At 34.0% G+C, this 18930-nt stretch overlaps 1 protein-coding gene across 1 annotated transcript in view; it reads left to right on the top strand.

The window, feature by feature from the left end:
- Positions 1 to 18930, top strand: part of BRWD3 (bromodomain and WD repeat domain containing 3) — a 115959-nt gene that overhangs the window by 3764 nt on the left and 93265 nt on the right. Inside the window, exons 5-6 of the mRNA XM_063083354.1 lie at positions 8843 to 8993; positions 10544 to 10642. Coding sequence (XP_062939424.1) covers positions 8843 to 8993; positions 10544 to 10642 — 250 coding nt within the window. The remainder of the gene's footprint in view (positions 1 to 8842; positions 8994 to 10543; positions 10643 to 18930) is intronic.

Below are 18930 nucleotides of genomic sequence, written 5' to 3'. Positions count from 1 at the left end.
GTATGTTTTTTGATTTAGCTACATGTTTTGTATTGAAATTTAGGGTAAAGTATTAATAGCAGAATCTTGATTTATCTGGCATATTAAATTATGTACCAATATTTCAAACTTAAGATGTACTGGGGTATGAAAAGGAAATAATACAAATATTTAATGAAGAGATGAAGGGCTATAAACAAAGGTACCAAATACTGCATTGGGGCTGTATATTTGAAATAAAAATTCTGCCTTTCTGTTCATATGTATATTTTCATTTGAATTGATTGTCCGTACTGCTTTACTTGATTTATCCTTAAGAATATTAAGGTAATGATAAACTGGATTTCTTCAGCACTTCATTACTACTGTCACTATTAAATATTCTAGAAATCTCCCTCCCCCCCTTTTTTTTCCTTAAATGATTACCTGATTTAGTGTTTTACTTAGAATTTGGAACACAAGGAAATGTGCTTTTTTGTTAAAGCTACTGGCAGGCAAGTACTGACGTATTCATATCTGAAGTGCCTTTGAAAAAATGAGTCTATGTGAAATGTTTGTCAGTTTATGTTGAACTGTAAGGTTTTTGAATATGGCGTTTAAAATAAAGCATTCTAAGTTTTCCAGTACTTTAATGATAGAGAATTTTGAAGTTGTGGTGATTGTTTCTGAAGTTTGATCTGGGCATTTTATTTTATTTTCTGCTTCCTAGTTGACTGCTATTGGCAACATAATAGAATTAGATTAGTTTCTTTAAATTCATCTTAAGGTAGATAATCTAAATAATTACAGATTCCTTTCATTTGTGGTGACCCTTTTGAATTGCTGGCTGTTTTCTTGCTTCCTTCTTGGAGCTTTATTGGGGACAACAAACAGTAATCAGGGGTGTGTGTGTGTGTGTGTGTTTAAATGAAGAGATTTTGTTAATACACAAATTTCCTACATTGAAATGGCGATTTGGTAACAAAAGTTTTTTTAAAGGCATGTTTTAAGATTTTTGAATCATTTTAAGGGGACTCCTATTGTAAGACTGAACCAAAGGCATAATTATCTTTAGGCGTGGTATATATTTTTACATTTATTCAGCATTTTTCATCTATAGACTTGAAAGCACCACTTAATGCTTACATTTGGAGTGACAAAGATTGTATTACCCTCATTTTATATATGAAAGACTTGAAGTAATTTTATGCTCTTTTAAAAAAAACTTACCAAGATTATATGTTCATTACTGTCTCTAAAAAAGAATGCATGCATCTATGATATACATGTTATTTTAAGAATTTGCATCTGCATATAACACATTCAAGTTTAAGTGTTCTCACATTATCTCATTTGATTCTCACCAACAACTTTGAAACACTGTATTTGAATTCCAGATGTACCTGTATTCTTTTTTCGCCTTATCCAGCTGTTGTTCTCCAATTACTAGTAATAGCTTAAATTGTCTATTAGAACAGCAGAATGATCTTTGAGTGCTGGTAGCATAGTTATTGCATCTCAAAGTGTAGAAACAGTTGAAGCATGTGTGATTTATTAACTGCCTCGTAGACACACAGCCATAGTTAGGAAGAATAGAGTGCATCATGGGAAACCAAAAAGCATGTGCTGCTCAACCTCAGTGCAGTATAGTGTGCATGTAATGTTTACTTATGGTATTATGGCAGAGAGCAGTCAATATCTGGAAACCAGTATTCCTGACTGCTGACTTACTTGAGCCACAAGTATACTCTTGCTCTCTGAAACACGTTGACTTTAACTATTTTCCTGGGTTGATCCTTGGCTTCTTGGGTTTTTTTTTTTTTTTTTTTTCTTTCACACTTGGGCTTTTAAGAGCATATTTTTCAATGATTAAAATACTTTTGGAGATTTGTCATTAATCCTAGGAAAACTGGTATCTCAGTACAAATGAGATGGTATTATGAAAGTGAGGAGAACTGCTCTTAGGGAGTAAGAATTTGGATCCAGTGAATTTGCCTTACAAAAGCTTGTCCTGAAATCATGTTTGTCACATTTGAATATTAGTTTAGTTTGTATGTTTCTGTTTTACTACTGATGTCAATTACTGATTGATTAATAAGCACTTTTTTTTTTAGCAAAATGGTAATCTAAGGACAATTTAGTGTTTATGACATAATTTAGAGATGACCTTGTTTGATGTTTCTTACATGGGATTTTGTGGGTAGTAGAAAAGATCGTAAGACTGAGTGTGGAAGATAGCCTTTATTTGTTGAATGATCCTGGGCAAGTTACTTAATCTCCCAGAGATTCAGTTCCTCATTTATAAAATGAAAATCCCTACCTGTTTTACAAGATTGTTGTAGGGACCAAATGAGTTAAATATGAAAGAATACATTTTGATAATTGTAAAATGCTGTGCAAATGAATTGGTTACTACAGAGAGGTTAAATGGCTAGCATGCAAATCTGGAAAACAGTGACCCCAGAATTTACATTTACTTAGCTAGCTAATTATCACCTCCTAATTTTCCTAATATTTTTATAAGATAAGGGGCATATAAGGCAGTACTATAAAAAAGGAATATCTAAAATATGAGTGTCAGAATTGACACAAATGAGTGCTTTGAGGTGTATGTTTAAAAAAGGAACATATCTGAAGAGATATTTAGTATTATTTGCATTTTTATGAATGCTAGAAAAATACAAGGGTATTTCCAAAAGTTCGTGGAAAGATGTGTATTATCTTTTAATTCTATGTTTGATGAGCTTTTTGAAGTACCCATGAATATTGCAAGTCTTTCAGATGTTTTATTGCAGGGATTCTCAACCCTTCTGTTTGATCTTCTCCTGAACTTATTTTCTATGTTATTGATAGTTATCTTCTTTTATTTTAAGTTACCTGTTTAAGATGTTTTCTCATGCCCTTTACTAGCTATGATGGTGTTTTATAGTTAGCCGACCCTTAATTTATTACTAGCATACTTCAAAAAGTCCACGGAAAGATTCGTATTATCTTTTAATTCTATTTTTCCGCGAACTTTGTGAAGTACCCTGTTTGTTCAGTTTATTAATTTTTGTTAGAAGCATTTTGTATGTATATTTGTTAGGATTATTTAATCTGCTAGCTGGTACTGAGTTCTTTTATTGGGCCTTTCTCTACTGAGGAACTTCTAGAATGTGGGTGGGTCTCCTGTCCTTGTCTTGATTTCATCTGCCCTCCGGGTTATAATACTTTTAATGCTTTCTTAAGGTAGAGAATACTTGAGCCTAGGAGGGTTCTGGCTGTCTTCTTCCAGAGGAAATCTTAAAACTAATAAAAAGACAAAGAAATCCCATGCATAATGATTAATATTTTCAAAGAAAAGTGATAGGAAGTCTTAACACTTTGTAGCCCACCCTGCTAACCAGTGGCGTGACTTGGGAAAGACCTGCCTGCTCTCTCTCCCTTTCTGCCTGGTTTTTCCCCCCTCTTCCTTCAAATTTAGCAAACAGTGAAACCCAGAGCTTAAATTATAAAGATGTAATATCAGATTATTGTGGACATCTATATTTTACTGAAAAGTATCAAGAAGAGAATAAACTACGGTTACTGTTTTCTATTTTTGTCCAGTCTTGTTTTTCAGTACAAGTATTTGTATTTTTTTTCATTCAGAATCGGATGATACTCTGGATAGAGTTGTTTTTTTTTTTTTGAACAACATTATGGTGAAGCAGTTAAACATTGAGGAGATATTATGTGCTAGTCACTGTGCAAAGTGTTTTGCTGGGTGGGAGTGCCTTTCTTTTTGCCTGGAGTGCCCTCCCTTCCCTTTGTCTGTCTGATGAACTTTCATTTATCCTTCAAGTGTGAAATCGGACATGAACACTTACCTCTAGGCAAAATGATGTACTGTACTTTGCTTCCTTGGCTCATTGTACTAACCTCTGGCCCGTGGAGCTTTGTTTTTTTTTTTTTTAAAGATGACCGGTAAGGGGATTTTAACCCTTGACTTGGTGTTGTCAGCACCACGCTCACCCAGTGAGCCAACCAGCCGTCCCTATATGGGATCTGAACCCGTGGCCTTGGTGTTATCCCGAGTGAGCCACAGGCTGGCCCCCCGTGGAGCTTTGATTTGTTTCTATTTACTAGTTTGTTTTCTCCACAGGGACTGTGGGCTCCCTTAGGGCAGCAGTTTAATCTTTCCAATACATCCCTGTACTTTAAATGTCTGAGTGAGTGAATGAATGAATGAATGAGTGAATTCATGAGTTTTTGTACTAACTAAATCATATGAGGTAGTTATCATTACTCCCTCTTTTACAGATGAAGCTCAGGCTAAGAGAGGCTAAGTAACTTTGCCCAAGGTCACAGAAATAGGAACAAGGGATGCTGGAAAGATTCAAATCTAAGTCTTTCTATTGTATCACACTGCCGAAAAAGAATAACTGCTAGTGAATTTTAGAGCCTGAATAATCCAGGCTCTCAAACTTCAAAGTACTTTGCTTATCTCAACACTATGCTTACATTGATATATCTAAAGCCCTGCTGTATTTTTCAAAATCCATTTTGTTTTCTGTTCCTTAAGATCAAAAGATTACATAACTAACTTTTGTATGTGCCTCTTCTACCCTTCCTTCCAATAAAAATTAAAAATCCCAGACAAAATGGTTCATTTTACTTCTTTGGCATATGATCCCAGTTTGAATCTTCATTTTACCTCTGTAGCCTTGGTCTTAGAAAACAAACACGCATGCAATTCATTGTTATATTTGTTTTTTAGAGTTACTTGTCTGATCCTATTATTTCTCACAGCCACAGTTAAAAGAGGTATCATTGCTTTCTGAAAATTAGTATTTCAAATGTAGTTCTTCATGCAGGCCTGGCCTCTTGAGATTAACTACGTTTTATTCAGTGCCCAGCTGGATTCCTTTTAACTAATTATGATGAGTAGGATCATCTCAGTGAGCTCTCTGGTCTTCTCAGATGTTATGATTCTGAAGTGTGGTAATTCAGTTGTTAGATTTGCTCTTTAGGTCAGCCTGTCTTCCTGTAAAGAAGGTTTATAATTTAGGATTCATTTAATTTCTTTCAGTTTATTCAGATTTATAGTTTTCATCTCTTTACAGCCTGTATGTTAATTATCTCTATCTTTATAATTTTTGAACTGCCTTAATAGAACAGTAGTAGAGAGAGCAGTGGGCAGAGATACCCAGATTCCTGCCTGTCCTTTGTGACAATGGGACAAGGCACTTCACTCACTTCTCTGGATCTGTTTTCTCTCCTGTAAGATTTAGAATTAGGTTGATTATACATAAGGATCCTTCCGATTGCAAGATTCTATAATTTAACTCCTTGGAGCTGTTCTACTGAATAATATAGAAGTATGTATTATAGTCTTAAACTTTGTTTTTAGTGAATGCTTTTCTTCTGCAAATCTCAAAATTCTTGTCAAGCGTTACTAGTTGGCCATTGTATTTCAGAAAGAGAAATGTAGTTAAATGACTGAAATTAGAGTCTTTAAAAAAATAGAAAAGAAGAAAATTAAAAACAAAAACAAAAAGAATGTTTGATCTTTAATCAAAGAGTGGTTTATAATATTAAGCCATGAATTTTGTAGAATATTTAAAAGTACATACTTTAAAATCTATATTAATAAAATACTACATTATATTTACACAGAATTTCAACATAGAATTATAAGGGCTGGCTGGTTAGCTCAGTTGATTAGAGTGCTGGAGCATGGTGTTATAATATCAAGGTCAAGGGTTCTGATCCCTGGACCTGTGAGCAGCCAAAAAACCCACAAATTAACGAATTATAAGAAAAAACTTTAAGAAAGTAATACTCAGGGTAGATAAGAGTTCTTATGGCTGAAAAGATCACCTTTAAAAAATTCCACCTTCCGGGCTGACCGGTTAGCTCACTTGGGAGCATGGTGCTGATAATACCAAGGTCAAGGATTCCGATACCTTCGTGGCCAGCTGACTCCCCCCCCCCAAAAAAAAAAATTCCAGCTTTAATCAAAAGTAAATGGATTTGAGTAAACATTACTGCTTCTAAGACCTAAAGTTTGAAAACCTTATTGTAAGAACTACACCAATATAGTCTGGAAGCCTGTCAGTGTTGTTTAAAGGAGAAGCTAAGCATGTTTAAACTCAGGAGATTGTTATTGCCATTATTTTGATAGAATCTTATGTTTTTCTAGTACTGTGTTATAATCAATTTTTTATTTTTAGAGGAAAGGACTTTCTGAATGGGACTGCTTATAAACTGAGTGATTTTCTACTGTATGGGGTGAAAATCAAACTTGTGAAATGTATTTACTAGTTTATCATCAAATCTTCAAGGGGGAGAATTTAGGAGTAGATAAAGCTTTGTTTTAGTTGCTGAGTATGCAGACTCATTTATACCCATTAATGATTCTGTGTTTTTGAATTATTACTGAGGAGTTAAAAAGCAGTTTATACTTACCTGAAAATCAGACATCGTTGTTTCTATAAGGTGGAGTAGCCAGGGCACTTAACGTGCCAGTTTGACATAATTCTGACAGATTTTCTATAAGAGGGTAATTCAACAAGTTCTAATTAGAAAACTCCCATTTTCTGTATTATATATTGCTAGATATATTGCATTTATAGGGTAGTTAGTGAAGTTTTTATAACAAGTGAATAACTCTTGAGTTGGTCAGGGGACCAAGGACAGAAAATTGCCAGTAAAGGCATCAACTACCACCCTATGAAAAGCCTACCACACTATCGAAATACATCATTTACTTGATGAAAAAAAAATGTAATGGCTGATGTCAGAAGCCCTGTTCATCCAAGGCAGTCTTGGGAAAAAATAAGCATAAGCTGTTGGTGGATATAAATATGCAGTACCTTAAGGTTTTTTCCTTTCAGATGTATATTTCTAGGGGTACTAACTGTATTTACATGTAGACATATTTAGGAAATGCCCTAATGTGGAGGGGTATGAATTATAAACTAGGATTTTAGGATATCTGTTTCTGTAGATAGCAAGAAATATTTTCTAGATAGAGTAATTAGCTGCTTTGACTTTAGTACTAACTGTATATGTTACTGAAATATAGTTCTGTGTAGTTATTTTTTGGAAAACAAAACAAAAGATGTGAGAAATAACTGCAAGAATTTGCTTGATCCTTTGTCCCATCCAGAAGCTAAACCTTGTAGATACAAACTTGAAATAATCCCATTGCCATTCTTCCTGAGTATCATGACAGTTGCCTAGGCCCCAGTTGTTTTGGTAGACTAAAATTGGTTTTTGCAGGAGTTTACAAAAGATAATTGGCATGAAATAATTTATTAAAAAATAATAATCACAGTAGAATCACTTATATTCCCATAATTCTGGACACATGTTGCATTGTAGTTCTTTAACCAGTGTTTCCTAAGAAAACGAAAAGGCACCCAGATGTGAGAATCTGAGGTTTTTCCTCTAGGAATTATGATAACATTGATTGTAGTTGGACTTTACTTTGATTTTTATTCATTCATTCATCGATTCATTAATTTATTCAACAAATATTTATCCAGTTCTCCTTTATGCCAGATACTTTTCTGGGTGTCAGGAGTACATCAGTGAAGAAAACACTCAAAATTGCTTCTCTCATGGTGATCACCAGGGATGATTTACAAAATTATTCTTTTATGTTGTTCTTTTTTTTGGCAGCTGGCCGGTTCGTGATTCTGAACCCGTGACCTTGGTGTTTATAATTGTGTTTATAAGGCTGTGCTCTAACCAGCTGAACTAACTGGCCAGACTTTTATTTATTTATTTACTTTTCTTTCTTTTTTTTTTTGACTGGTAAGGGGATCGCAACCCTTGGCACGGTATGGTCTGCACCATGCTCAGCCAGTGAGCGCACCAGCCATCCCTATATAGGATCCGAACCCGTGGCCTCGGTGATAGCGCCGCACTCTCCCGAGTGAGCCACGGGACGGCCCCTTTATTTACTTTTCGCATTGTTCTTGACCTGGTGGTAATACTATTTGGTGTGTGTCCTACGTCATTTTTTTTTATTGTGTCCTACATTATTATTTTTTTAATTGTAGCATTTATAAAAATTAGCATTATAGCCAGAAGGAGATTTTGGGACCTATGTCAAGACAAGAATGTAGATGTTCTTTTCATCTAAGGATTTTTAGTATTCTGGTTTAGTATTCTAGTTTTCTTTGTTTACAGTTTTAATAATTAGGTATTTATGAAGTACATCAAGGATTTGAACATTAGCTTAGGTTAAAAAAAAAAAAAAATGGAACACAGTTTTTGTTGTTATAGTGTCTCATTTCTATCTACATATGTTAGTTCATGTCCAGAAATTTACTTGTGGTTTTTTTTGGAAATGAATTAATGTTACAAGGAATTTTGGAAGCAAGTTAACTTCTGTAGGGAAAACAATTCTGCTTAATTGTACAAACGTGTACTACTTGTCCTAAGGGGACTTGGGTGAGAGTTTGGTGCAAGTATTAACTTTAATTTTTTATTCTTATCATTTGTATAGAATCTAGATCTTCTGGTTCTTGATCAGGTCATCATCACTACTGAATAAATCAAGTAATAGAGAGTTTACTGTCAACTTTGTTGTTTTTTTGATTTTTGACATGCTTGCTTTTGCTGCTTTGTAACATTTATCTCATGAGATTAATAGCTAAGAAAATGATTTAAACAAGACATGTAAAAGTAAATTAGAGTGCCAGGTCATTTAAATGGTATATTATTTAGATGTGCTATTTTGTGGCTGTTTTCTTAAATTTCGCTCAAGTGGTAAATATTTAAATTTTTATTTTCTTAATCTTATATTTTAAAATTGTACTTTGCTCCATGATGAAACAGTTCGGTGATGGAATAGATTGATGTTTTTAAACCAAATGAGGTTTTTTTCCCTTGTTTTATTTATACTTTTTAGGTGGCAGCCAATGCACACATTCCTCCAGACTACCTCCTTAAAATTTGTGAGCGGATTGGTCCCTTACTAGATAAGGAGATCCCTCAGAGTGTTCCTGGGGTACAGACATTACTAGGTGTTGGTCGGCAGTCTCTGTTACGGGATGCCAAAGGTAAGGCTTTCAGATTTTAGAATTGTGTTATCAGAGGGAGTGGGGAGAGCAATATATTTTTAGGTTGAGTAAATGTTCCCGTGCTATTCTATACTCATTTTATGATTTTTCTTATTTTGCCAGGGTTGTTTTTATTTTCTCCATGTACTAGTAAGTTTTTAGAGGCCTAAAAAGGAATCTTTTGTATAAAACAATGAATACTATAGAGGTAAAGAATATATAATCCCTTTGTAATTGTGTAATAGAGATCTCAAAAATGCTGCTCTGATTAATACATTATAAGTGCTTAAAAGATTCTTTTGTTACAATATAATTTTCTTCCTCTTTATTAGTCTTAATAATATCTTAATCATATGATGCATTTCATAACAGGTAAATGAAACATATGTAAAATTTTTGTAATTGAAAATATTTAAACAAAAATATCAACTCATCAGTGACTATTCAATTACAGTTTCTCTATTTTGCTGTTTTTCAGTTTTTTACTGATTTTCTCCAAAGTTTTACATGGAACTTAAATGTGTAAAACATATAAAGTGGTATTTTATGAACATCAAAATGTGAAATTATGGGGCCGGCCTGTGGCTCACTTGGGAGAGTGTGGTGCTGATAACACCAAGGCCACGGGTTCGGATCCCATATAGGGATGGCCGGTTTGCTCACTGGGTGAGCGTGGTGCTGACAACACCAAGTCAAGGGTTAAGATCCCCTTACCGGTCATCTTTTAAAAAAAAAAAAAAAAAAAAATGTGAAATTACATATTGGATGCCTGTTGGAGTAATAAATTGTTAAGGTCTAGCAACCCATTTATCTCTAAGTTTTTTTTCATTAGCATACTATTTTTAAAAATCCTAATTCACCAAGATAAATAGTTGCATTAATGATACTGGGTCTTAAACATCTTATTTTATAGTTTAAGGAAATTCTTCAATTGAGTTAATTTGGAAGTTTTCAAGAGAGTAGTAGAATCTTTTTGTTTCAAAGCCTAATTGTTAGGAATATTTAATATTTGCTTAAATTTTTTTACCTAAACATAAAAGTCAGATAGAAAATAAATCCTTTTTAGTCAGTTATTATCTGATATGCAGTGTTGTTTTCTGTTGGTACAACTGGCAAATACTCCATAACATGAGCATGCGCCAAATGTAAATGTGACTGAATTCTTCCTGGCATACTTGTACTACAATAATAGCTTTGCTTATACGGTTTTATATGAGTAGACATGTTTAAGCCTTAAGATGAAGAAGGACTGATATTAACTTAAAGCCTTTTTAATCTGTGACATAAGATTCAAACATGTGCCTAATAAAAGCTTCACTTGGAGACCTGAACAGAAATAAAATATCCTGGTGATATGTTAAAGTGTTGGTGTTTAGCAGTCATAATTTAGTTTATAACATGTTTAAATATATGCATATTATTTTTATTGTGGTTTTAATAGTTAAAAATATATTCTAACAAATGAAATCCAAATCAGACATTTGCCTCTAAGGCACAGTTAAAAAAAAAATTTCTGTAGTCCTTGACTAACTTTTGGTCTTTTTGTATAGACTGTAAGAGTACACTATGGAATGGGTCTGCTTTTGCAGCTCTACATAGAGGCAGACCTCCAGAACTACCTGTAAATTATGTGAAACCTCTAAATGTGGGTGAGTAATATCCATGTGAGTTATAAACATATTCTTGATTTCATTCCTTCCTGAACTCATTAGAAAGCCAAAAATAGGTACCAGAATTAAATTTGAAATATAAACAAACTGCTTATATTCTTGAGGAGTTTCATGGTTGGTCCACATTTTTAAAGCATTTTTACTTAAAGCAAATATAATCATGGTTTTGTAAAAGTTGACCTTATTTTCTTTATTTTATTTCATTTTATTTCTTTCTTAGCGGAAGCATTTCTTTTTTTATATAGTACAGATGTTTTTAACCATATGGTTGTCTATGTGCTGAGTTTCTCAAAGATTTTATAAGGAACTATGTAAAGATAGTTTTCAGAAGGAAACAAAAGTGTAAGCATTCTGCTTATATCTGTTTGCAAAACTTGTAATGATGTTATACATTTTTATATGTCTTTATTAAGACAAAAAGTCACCCTTTCTATTTCTAGTTAACTGAAATTCACATATCCCATTCAAATTATTCTTGGGAAATCTCTGGCCAGACCATTATGAAGAAATACTAGTAGTGGCTTCCAAGGAGATATAGGTACAAAACCACTTACCGTGTTAAATTTAGCTCTCACAAAGTATGTGCAAAACCAGGGTGCTGGATGAGTAACTGCTACTCTGCTTCTCTATTTTCTCACCTTTCAAAAATTATCATTTTATCTAGTGCCTAGTGCCTACAGAATATGCCCTAAAATTTGAAAGGGATGAACTTCAAATTGAAAAATAAGAATACTTTTTTAAAGAAATGCTGTTTTATACAATACACTTATAAAACTTATTTGCCTCCCGAGGTTAAATAAATTGAGGTAGGAATAATTTTAAAAGCTAGTTAGACAAAATTATTATTATTATTATTATTTTTGGTGGCTGACTGGTATGGGGATCCAAATCCTTGGTGTTATCAACACTGCACTTTAACCAACTGAGCTAACCAGCCAGCCTAGTCTAAATTATTGATTAAACATTCATAAGGCTTATTAAGGGAAATTGAGCATTCTGAACTGTATTGCTAACAATACTCTTCCATAGCCTGAACATTACTTGGAAAAGTAGACTGTTGGGTTGGATCTAATTGGACATGGTATTGCTGTTTTTTTCACTTTCAGGGGTAGTTTGTTTACCCACCAGAATTTTCCTGTGTTCGCTTTTTCTTAAGGCTTTATTCATAATTAATTTATTGAATTAAATTGAGATAGCTTTTGTTATTTCTGAATTTGTTTATGTTCAAAGATATAATATTGTTAGCCATATCATATTTTGTAGTGCTTTGTATTTCCTTTAGTGGTCACATGTGAAGTACTTAACAGCAGCCTTTAGAGTATTAGGTTTTTCAGGCTTTATCCTCTTTTTTTTTTCTTCTTTTAACCAAGCATATACTTTCAAACTTGTGCTGGTTTTGTACAGTGAACTCTACACTGACTTGAATCGATTTGTTATTCTTACATTAATTGCATAGGAATTGTAGTGTCCCTGGCATTGATGCTTTCAAATTCTTCTTTACTCTGCTGTTTATTTGGGGAGGAACTTTTAGATTAGATGTAATTCAATCATGAAGTACTTTCATGTAGTACATACTAGTCACAATACTTAAGTTTAAGATATTTAGAATTCAGAGGCTGATAAAAACTCAGAAGATTTGACTGAGAAAGTAAGCAAGATGAATATAAAATTTTCTTTTAAATTTGTGATTTGAGCTAGTTTTCCATAGCTACTTTAGAATCAGTTTTATAGTTTGCCAATCTAAACAAAACTTAAATCATGAAGGTAAATCTTCCTGAACGTTTTATTAAAGATTTTTGAACTAGAAAGAACTTTAGCAGCACTGTTTCTCAAAAAAAATAAGTTCCATCGTTAAGTAAATGTGGGGAACTGCGTTTTAAAAAACGGTGGGGAGTTGACTGAATGTATGTCTACTCCGAACCTTTCATACGCTAAAATGTATTGTAAGTCACCTTATGGGGAACATTTCCCAAGTAATTTGACTGTGGAAACCTTTTCCCGGAATACCTGTAAGCTTCTGAAAGTTTTTTGGGAACAGATTTGGGAAACTGGGTTGTAAACCCCTATGTTTACAGGAGAGAAACCCAAAGCCCAGGGAAATTATGTGATTGGCCTAAGTTACATTGCTTATCTTTCAGTCTATTTCTAAATCATGTTCATGGTCAGATATCACCATACTTCTTGGTATAATAGATCTATACTTACAGAGCTCCTAAGAGGATTAGGCATATTACTTTTATTTTTTAAGTCAAGTATATTAAGTTATAATTGACATAAAACAAAACCCTCCCTTTTTAAGTATGCAGTTCAGTGAGTTTTGACAAATATATACATGTATATAACCAACAGTACAATAAAAATTTAGAACATTTTTATCACCCCCTCAATACCTCTGTCAACTCCTGGAAACCACTAATCTTTCTGTGACTATACTTTTGCTTTATTTAGAATGTCATCTAAATTAAATCATACAATATGTGGCCTTTTGTGTCTGTCTGATTCCGCTTAGACCAGTGCTTTTGAGATTCATGCATTTCATTTCCTGTGTCAGTATTTCATAGTTTGGATATTCCACAGTCTGTTCATTCATCAGTTGATGGACATTTGGATTGTTTTAAGATTTTGACTGTTATGGATAAAGCTGCTGTAAACATTCATGTACAGGTCTGTGGATGAATATCTTGTTTTCATTTCTTTTGGGTGAATATCCAGGTAGTGGAATTGTTGGATCACATGGTAAGTACAGGTTTAATGTTGTAAGAAACTGCCAAACTGTTTTGAAAGGGGCTATCCCATTTTGTATTCCCACCAGCAATATATGAGATATCCAGTTGCTCCTCATTCTCACCAGTTTTTGGTTCTGTCAGTTGATCTTTTCATGCACATATTTGCCGATCTATGTATTTTCTTTAGTGAAATTGCTGTTTATGTCTTTCGCTCACTTTTTAAAATTGGGTTGTTTGGGTTTTTTCTTTTGGACAAGGGGAACCTACCCTCTCCTGCCCCCGCACCCATGTCCCCCAGCCAGCCACAGGCTCCCCTTTCCTGTCCAATGGCTGCCAGCCCACCCTGCTGCACCTGCACCTCAGCCTACTTCTGGAATAGGTAGGCAGGTGAGGCTGGTGATTACTCCACCGCTGCCCTGCCCCTGCGGTAGGAGGGGCAAGCCCTGGAAGCTTCCAGGGCCCTAATGGTAGTTGGTTTGAAGTCAAACAGGAAAGTGCAGTCTGCGTGCCCTGGCTGCTGGGGTCCCCACCCGCAATCCTCCGGGTACCTAGAGCCTGCAAGTGCCCTGAAAGCTAAGTGTATAGGGGCATTCCCCTCAGGGATGAATTAGGTTCAAACATTTATGGTCAATTTCTTAGACAAAACTGGGAAGAGAGAGGGAAAGTGGGTATGAGAACGAGCAAATTTCTCCCATTTTTTCTTATTGTTGAGTTTTGAGAGGTCTTTATATATTCTGGATGTAAGCCCTTTGTATTTTGCAAGTATTTTCTCCCAGTCTGTGGTTGTCTTTTCATTTTCTTAACAGTGCCAGGCAAAGAACAGAAGTTTTTGATGAACTTCAATTTATCGATTTTGTTCTAAAGTTTGTTTTGTCCTAAGAAATCTTTGCCTAACTCAACGTCACAAATATTTTCTCCTAGTAGTTTTATAGTTTTGTTTTATATTTAGATGTTTGGTTCATTTTGAGTTGATTTTTATGTCAGGTGTGTGGTTTAGGTTGAGTTCATTTTCTTTGCATGTGAGTGTCCAATTGTTCCAGAACCATTTGTTGTGAAGGCCAGCCTTTTCCCCATTGGATTACCTTGGCACATTGGTTGAAAATCAATTGACCATATATGTATGGGTCTTTATGGACTCTGCTATGTGAGTCCTCCAGCTTTGCTGTCATTTTTTTCAAAATTGTTTTGGCTTTTATACTCCTTAACATGTCCATTTAAATTTTAGAATCAACTTCTCAATTTTTACAAAAAAAAAGGCCACTGGGTTTTTGCTTGGGATTACATTGAGTCTATAGATTGGGTTTGGAAAAATGGCCATCTTAACAACACTGAGCCTTTTAATCCAGGGACAGAGTGTATCTCTCCATCAATTTAGGTCTTTAATTTCTCATAGTGGTGTTTTGTAGTTTTCAGTGTACAGGTCTTGTACAACTATTGTGAAATTTTTCCCTAAAGATATCATGGTTTTTGATGCTATTTTAAATTGTATATTTATTTATTTATTTATTTATATTAATTTTTTATGAATATTCATGAGATACAAAGTTGATTGTCACCCCTCGTGCCTATGCTGTGAGGGCCAGATTCATACTGGCAGCATACCCATTACCAGAAATTGCTTTTGTACCCCATGTCCCCCACCCAATTATCCCCAACCTCCCTCCCTCTCCTCTCCCCCCCCATTCCACTTTGTAGCTCAAGGAATGTTCTTTCCTTCTGCAAGACCAACGCACCACTGTGGTCTTTCTTTCCTTCGTTCTTTCTCTCTTAGCTCCCACTTATGAGTGAGTACATGTGGTATTTACCCCTCTGTGCTTTGCTTATTTCACTGAACATAAAAAGTTTCAATTTCCAGTTGTTGCTAGTAAATAGAAACTGAGTTTTTTTTTAGTTTTTATTTTTTGTATATTGACCTTGCTAAGTTTATCTACTAGATTTACTGGCTTTTTTTTGAGATTCTTTGCCATTCTTTATATAGATGATCATGTTGTTTGCTAATAAAGACAGGTGTACTTTTTCCTCTCCAATCTTGTATTCCTCATATTTCTTCTTGCGTTATTGAACTGCTAGTGCCTCTAGTACACTGTCTAATGGCAGATTGAAGTGGTGGGAGTGGACATTCTTACCTTGTTCCTGATCTTAGGGTAAAAACAGGCAATATTTCACCGTTATGATCATAGCTACCCTTTATTAGTTTGAGGATATTCCCTTCTATTCCTACTTTGCATAGAATTTTTATCATAAGTGGATGTATCTGTTATTTTATCCAGTATATTTGGAATTACATCAGTAATTTCTTGAGGCATATTTTAACTGGTAATATGTGTAGAACAGTACTTTCCAATAAAAGACATATAATGGCTATTGCAACTGAAGAATTAAATAATTAATTTTATTTAATTTTAAGTAATTTGACATTCAGTAACCACATGTGGCTAGTGGCTACTGTACTGGACAACACAGATCTATAATAATAGAACTAGTGGTAAGCTGCTGTCTGGATAGGTGTATAATCTGGTAATAATGTATTGACTAATGACTCATTTTACAATTTTAATTTTTAAGTTTTCTACTTTTTTGCCTAGAAACTACCTTTAGCTTTTTGTATTTTGATTTTAGTAACTCACTTTAAAGATCACATTGTGCTGATTCTTTCCTATGAAAGTTTTAGAATAGTCTGGCCAAAAATAGTAAATTTCTGACCTTATCTGGACTCTCCACTATGTTCGAATATTTATTCAAATGTTCCCATCCTTTGTGTAATCAACAATGTTATTTAGTAATTTAATGAAATGGAGGTGAGGGAGCATGGGGAAGGAATTCGGGGGTTAACTTCCAGATTCCATTCTCTACACTAACTCTTAACACTCTAAATATATGTGTACTTACATTTACCAATGGTAAATTTCTAAAATCCTCTAGGGCAAGAGTAAAGATGCCTATGATATTTACATTATTACAGGTCTGAGCTCCAGTCATGCCATTTAATTAGCTGTATGCTTGACTAATCAAATTGCTTTTGTATTGTGCCAAAATTAAATCAGAGGGAAAAAATTGAACTAAATTCAAAACAGTATTAATCCCTAATGCCACTCAAAGAAATTCTGGGGCATATGTAATTAATATTTGTGGTAATGTGTGAAGTATCGCACTGTCAACACTAAGTATTGTTATTTTTTTGTCCTTTAAATATTAGTATTTGTTTTGGAAACTTTGTAGTAGTTACACTAGAACTTGAAATTAAAATTTCACACAAACACAACTCTGCTGCTAAGCTAGTTTGTCAGTACAGAAGTAATTTTAAAAGTGTGTTTCGTGTCTATTTGAAGAAGTAGTAGTTATTATCCATCATTGTAAAAGTTTCAGAAATTTTCCTAATTACTATATTCTAAATAATTTTTATAAAATTCTCTGTAGAAATGGCAGCAGGGTGGCCATTTCTTGTTCATGTAGTTCAAGACTGACATTATACCCAAGGAACAAATGCACGTGCTTATATTTCTAAACTGAGTCAAGGGCATGATGCAATAAGACTCTGTTTTTAAACTTTTTTTCTTTTATGTTAAGTACAATTGGTATATAGCAATGTCCTATAATTTACATAGTAGGCCTGTAATTTACATTATATACTGCTCAGGAGGCTTGCATTAATTCTAAAGCCAAATTAATGTTTACAGGTTGCCATAAGCTTTTATTTAGCATTGATTAACTCTTCACTTATTGGCCATTGTATGGTTATGTGTCACATTTAATGCCAGCATTCACTTGGAGGTGGGAAATCTGGCTCTTTTTAATATGTAAATGTAAATTGAAAGAAAGTAGTCTAATTTAAACTGTTTTTATCTGGCTGAGGTGACTGGGTTTCTGCCAGGAATATTTGTCATCCTCCCTCTCTAATTTTATGTAGTTCCTATCTCTTGCCCATGGACCACACTTTTGCCAGATCTTGCTTTTTGTTGCCTCTCTCCACTTACCACCTTCTTCCTTTTTGTGCTCACATAATTGTGCATGAAGCAAGTTGCTTCTAAAGTCGTTATTTTTATGTATCTGGAGAGGAGCAAGGGATGCTTACCACACCTGCAAATAATTATAGCTGGAATATAAACTCAGAATCTTTTGTATGTGCCACCTTGTGTGTGTTCACTAAATATTAAATGGGTGGAAGTGCTATAATTGTTGCCACATGGAAATTGAAACATCTCTTTTTGAATGTATTTATGTGTTTTTATACAGCTCATATGACTTTCTACCCTTTATATCCATTTCTGGAATCAATACTGTAGAAGTATTAGGATTAATAATTTTAGTATCTTTATTTAAAAGAAAACAGATTTTATTATATGGAGGCTTATTTTCATCATATAAAATATAATTAAAAAATTTCTGTTTAATCCTATTATGAACATTTTTTTCCTTTCCTCATTATTCCTTATTGCTCCTTTAGCTCTTTTTTCAATATGCACCAAAGTATTCTAAAAGAATCTTTTGGTATTTGTTCTATACATTTAACTTAGTACCTTTTAGAAATAGAATGTTATGATTATAGTTCACAAAGGGAAGCTGTAAAATGTGCCAGGTTTGTTTAGTTGGAGGAAAAGGCAGTCTAGAACTTCTGTGTATAATAACCAAATCAGGTTAAAAGGTTTAGAAAAAAGTCTGAATAGAATTGGAAATAGTATTTCTTTGCCATATATCACTTAATATTATTGTAACAATAAGACATTCAATGGCCATGAATACCAATAGCTTGTAGGACTTACTAGCTGTACTATGGATGAGTGTTATGGGATGGGATTGGAATCATCTTTGAAGGCTGTAAAGCATTTACTATGGGTGGTTATGGTTTTAGAGACATAATTTGACTCATAGTAGTAGCATCAAATCCATGAAAGAAACAATTCTGTAGTTTTGTACTTTTACTAGAATTTTCAGATTTTATTCAAATTCACTTTTGCTCCTTTCCTGGCTTCTTTTAAGACTTTAGTCTTTATTAATTTGTTTAGTTGTTAAGAGCTCTTTTGGGAAACCTCCAACCAGGCTTCATACAGAAAACCCTACTAGGCATTGCAAATCTGGAATTGATACTGAATTTCATGAGTCACTCTCCAGTGGTTTTGACAGAGTACTTTCTTAGTCTATTGTTGTCCTCTCTCCTTATAAGAACCTGTATGCTTACTGCATTTTAACCAAACAGAAGGTTGCATATATGCATTCTATTTTATGATTAAAATTTTTTTAAATGAAACTACTGTTGACCAAGTGACTTTTTTATAGAAGAGGAAATGTGAATACCAGATTATTTTAGTCCTGCTTAAGTACAACTTGTTTTCTGAAAAACTCTTTGTATTTGAAGATGAGGATATTGATGGTGATGGGTATGGCTCAAGAAGCCTGATCTGTGAATAATAGTCTTTTCTGCCCTGTGTGTATAAAGCCTCAAGACTATTATTTGGTCAGCAGTTATTGGCTGAGCCTGGTACTATTTTTGATTCAGTCTTAAACATTTTGCTGAAAGCACCCCTCTCCCTGCTTATGCTCCAC

This window comes from Cynocephalus volans, chromosome X, assembly GCF_027409185.1.
Source record: "Cynocephalus volans isolate mCynVol1 chromosome X, mCynVol1.pri, whole genome shotgun sequence".
NCBI lineage: Eukaryota > Metazoa > Chordata > Mammalia > Dermoptera > Cynocephalidae > Cynocephalus > Cynocephalus volans.
This window is presented reverse-complemented; position numbering and strand designations above follow the sequence as displayed.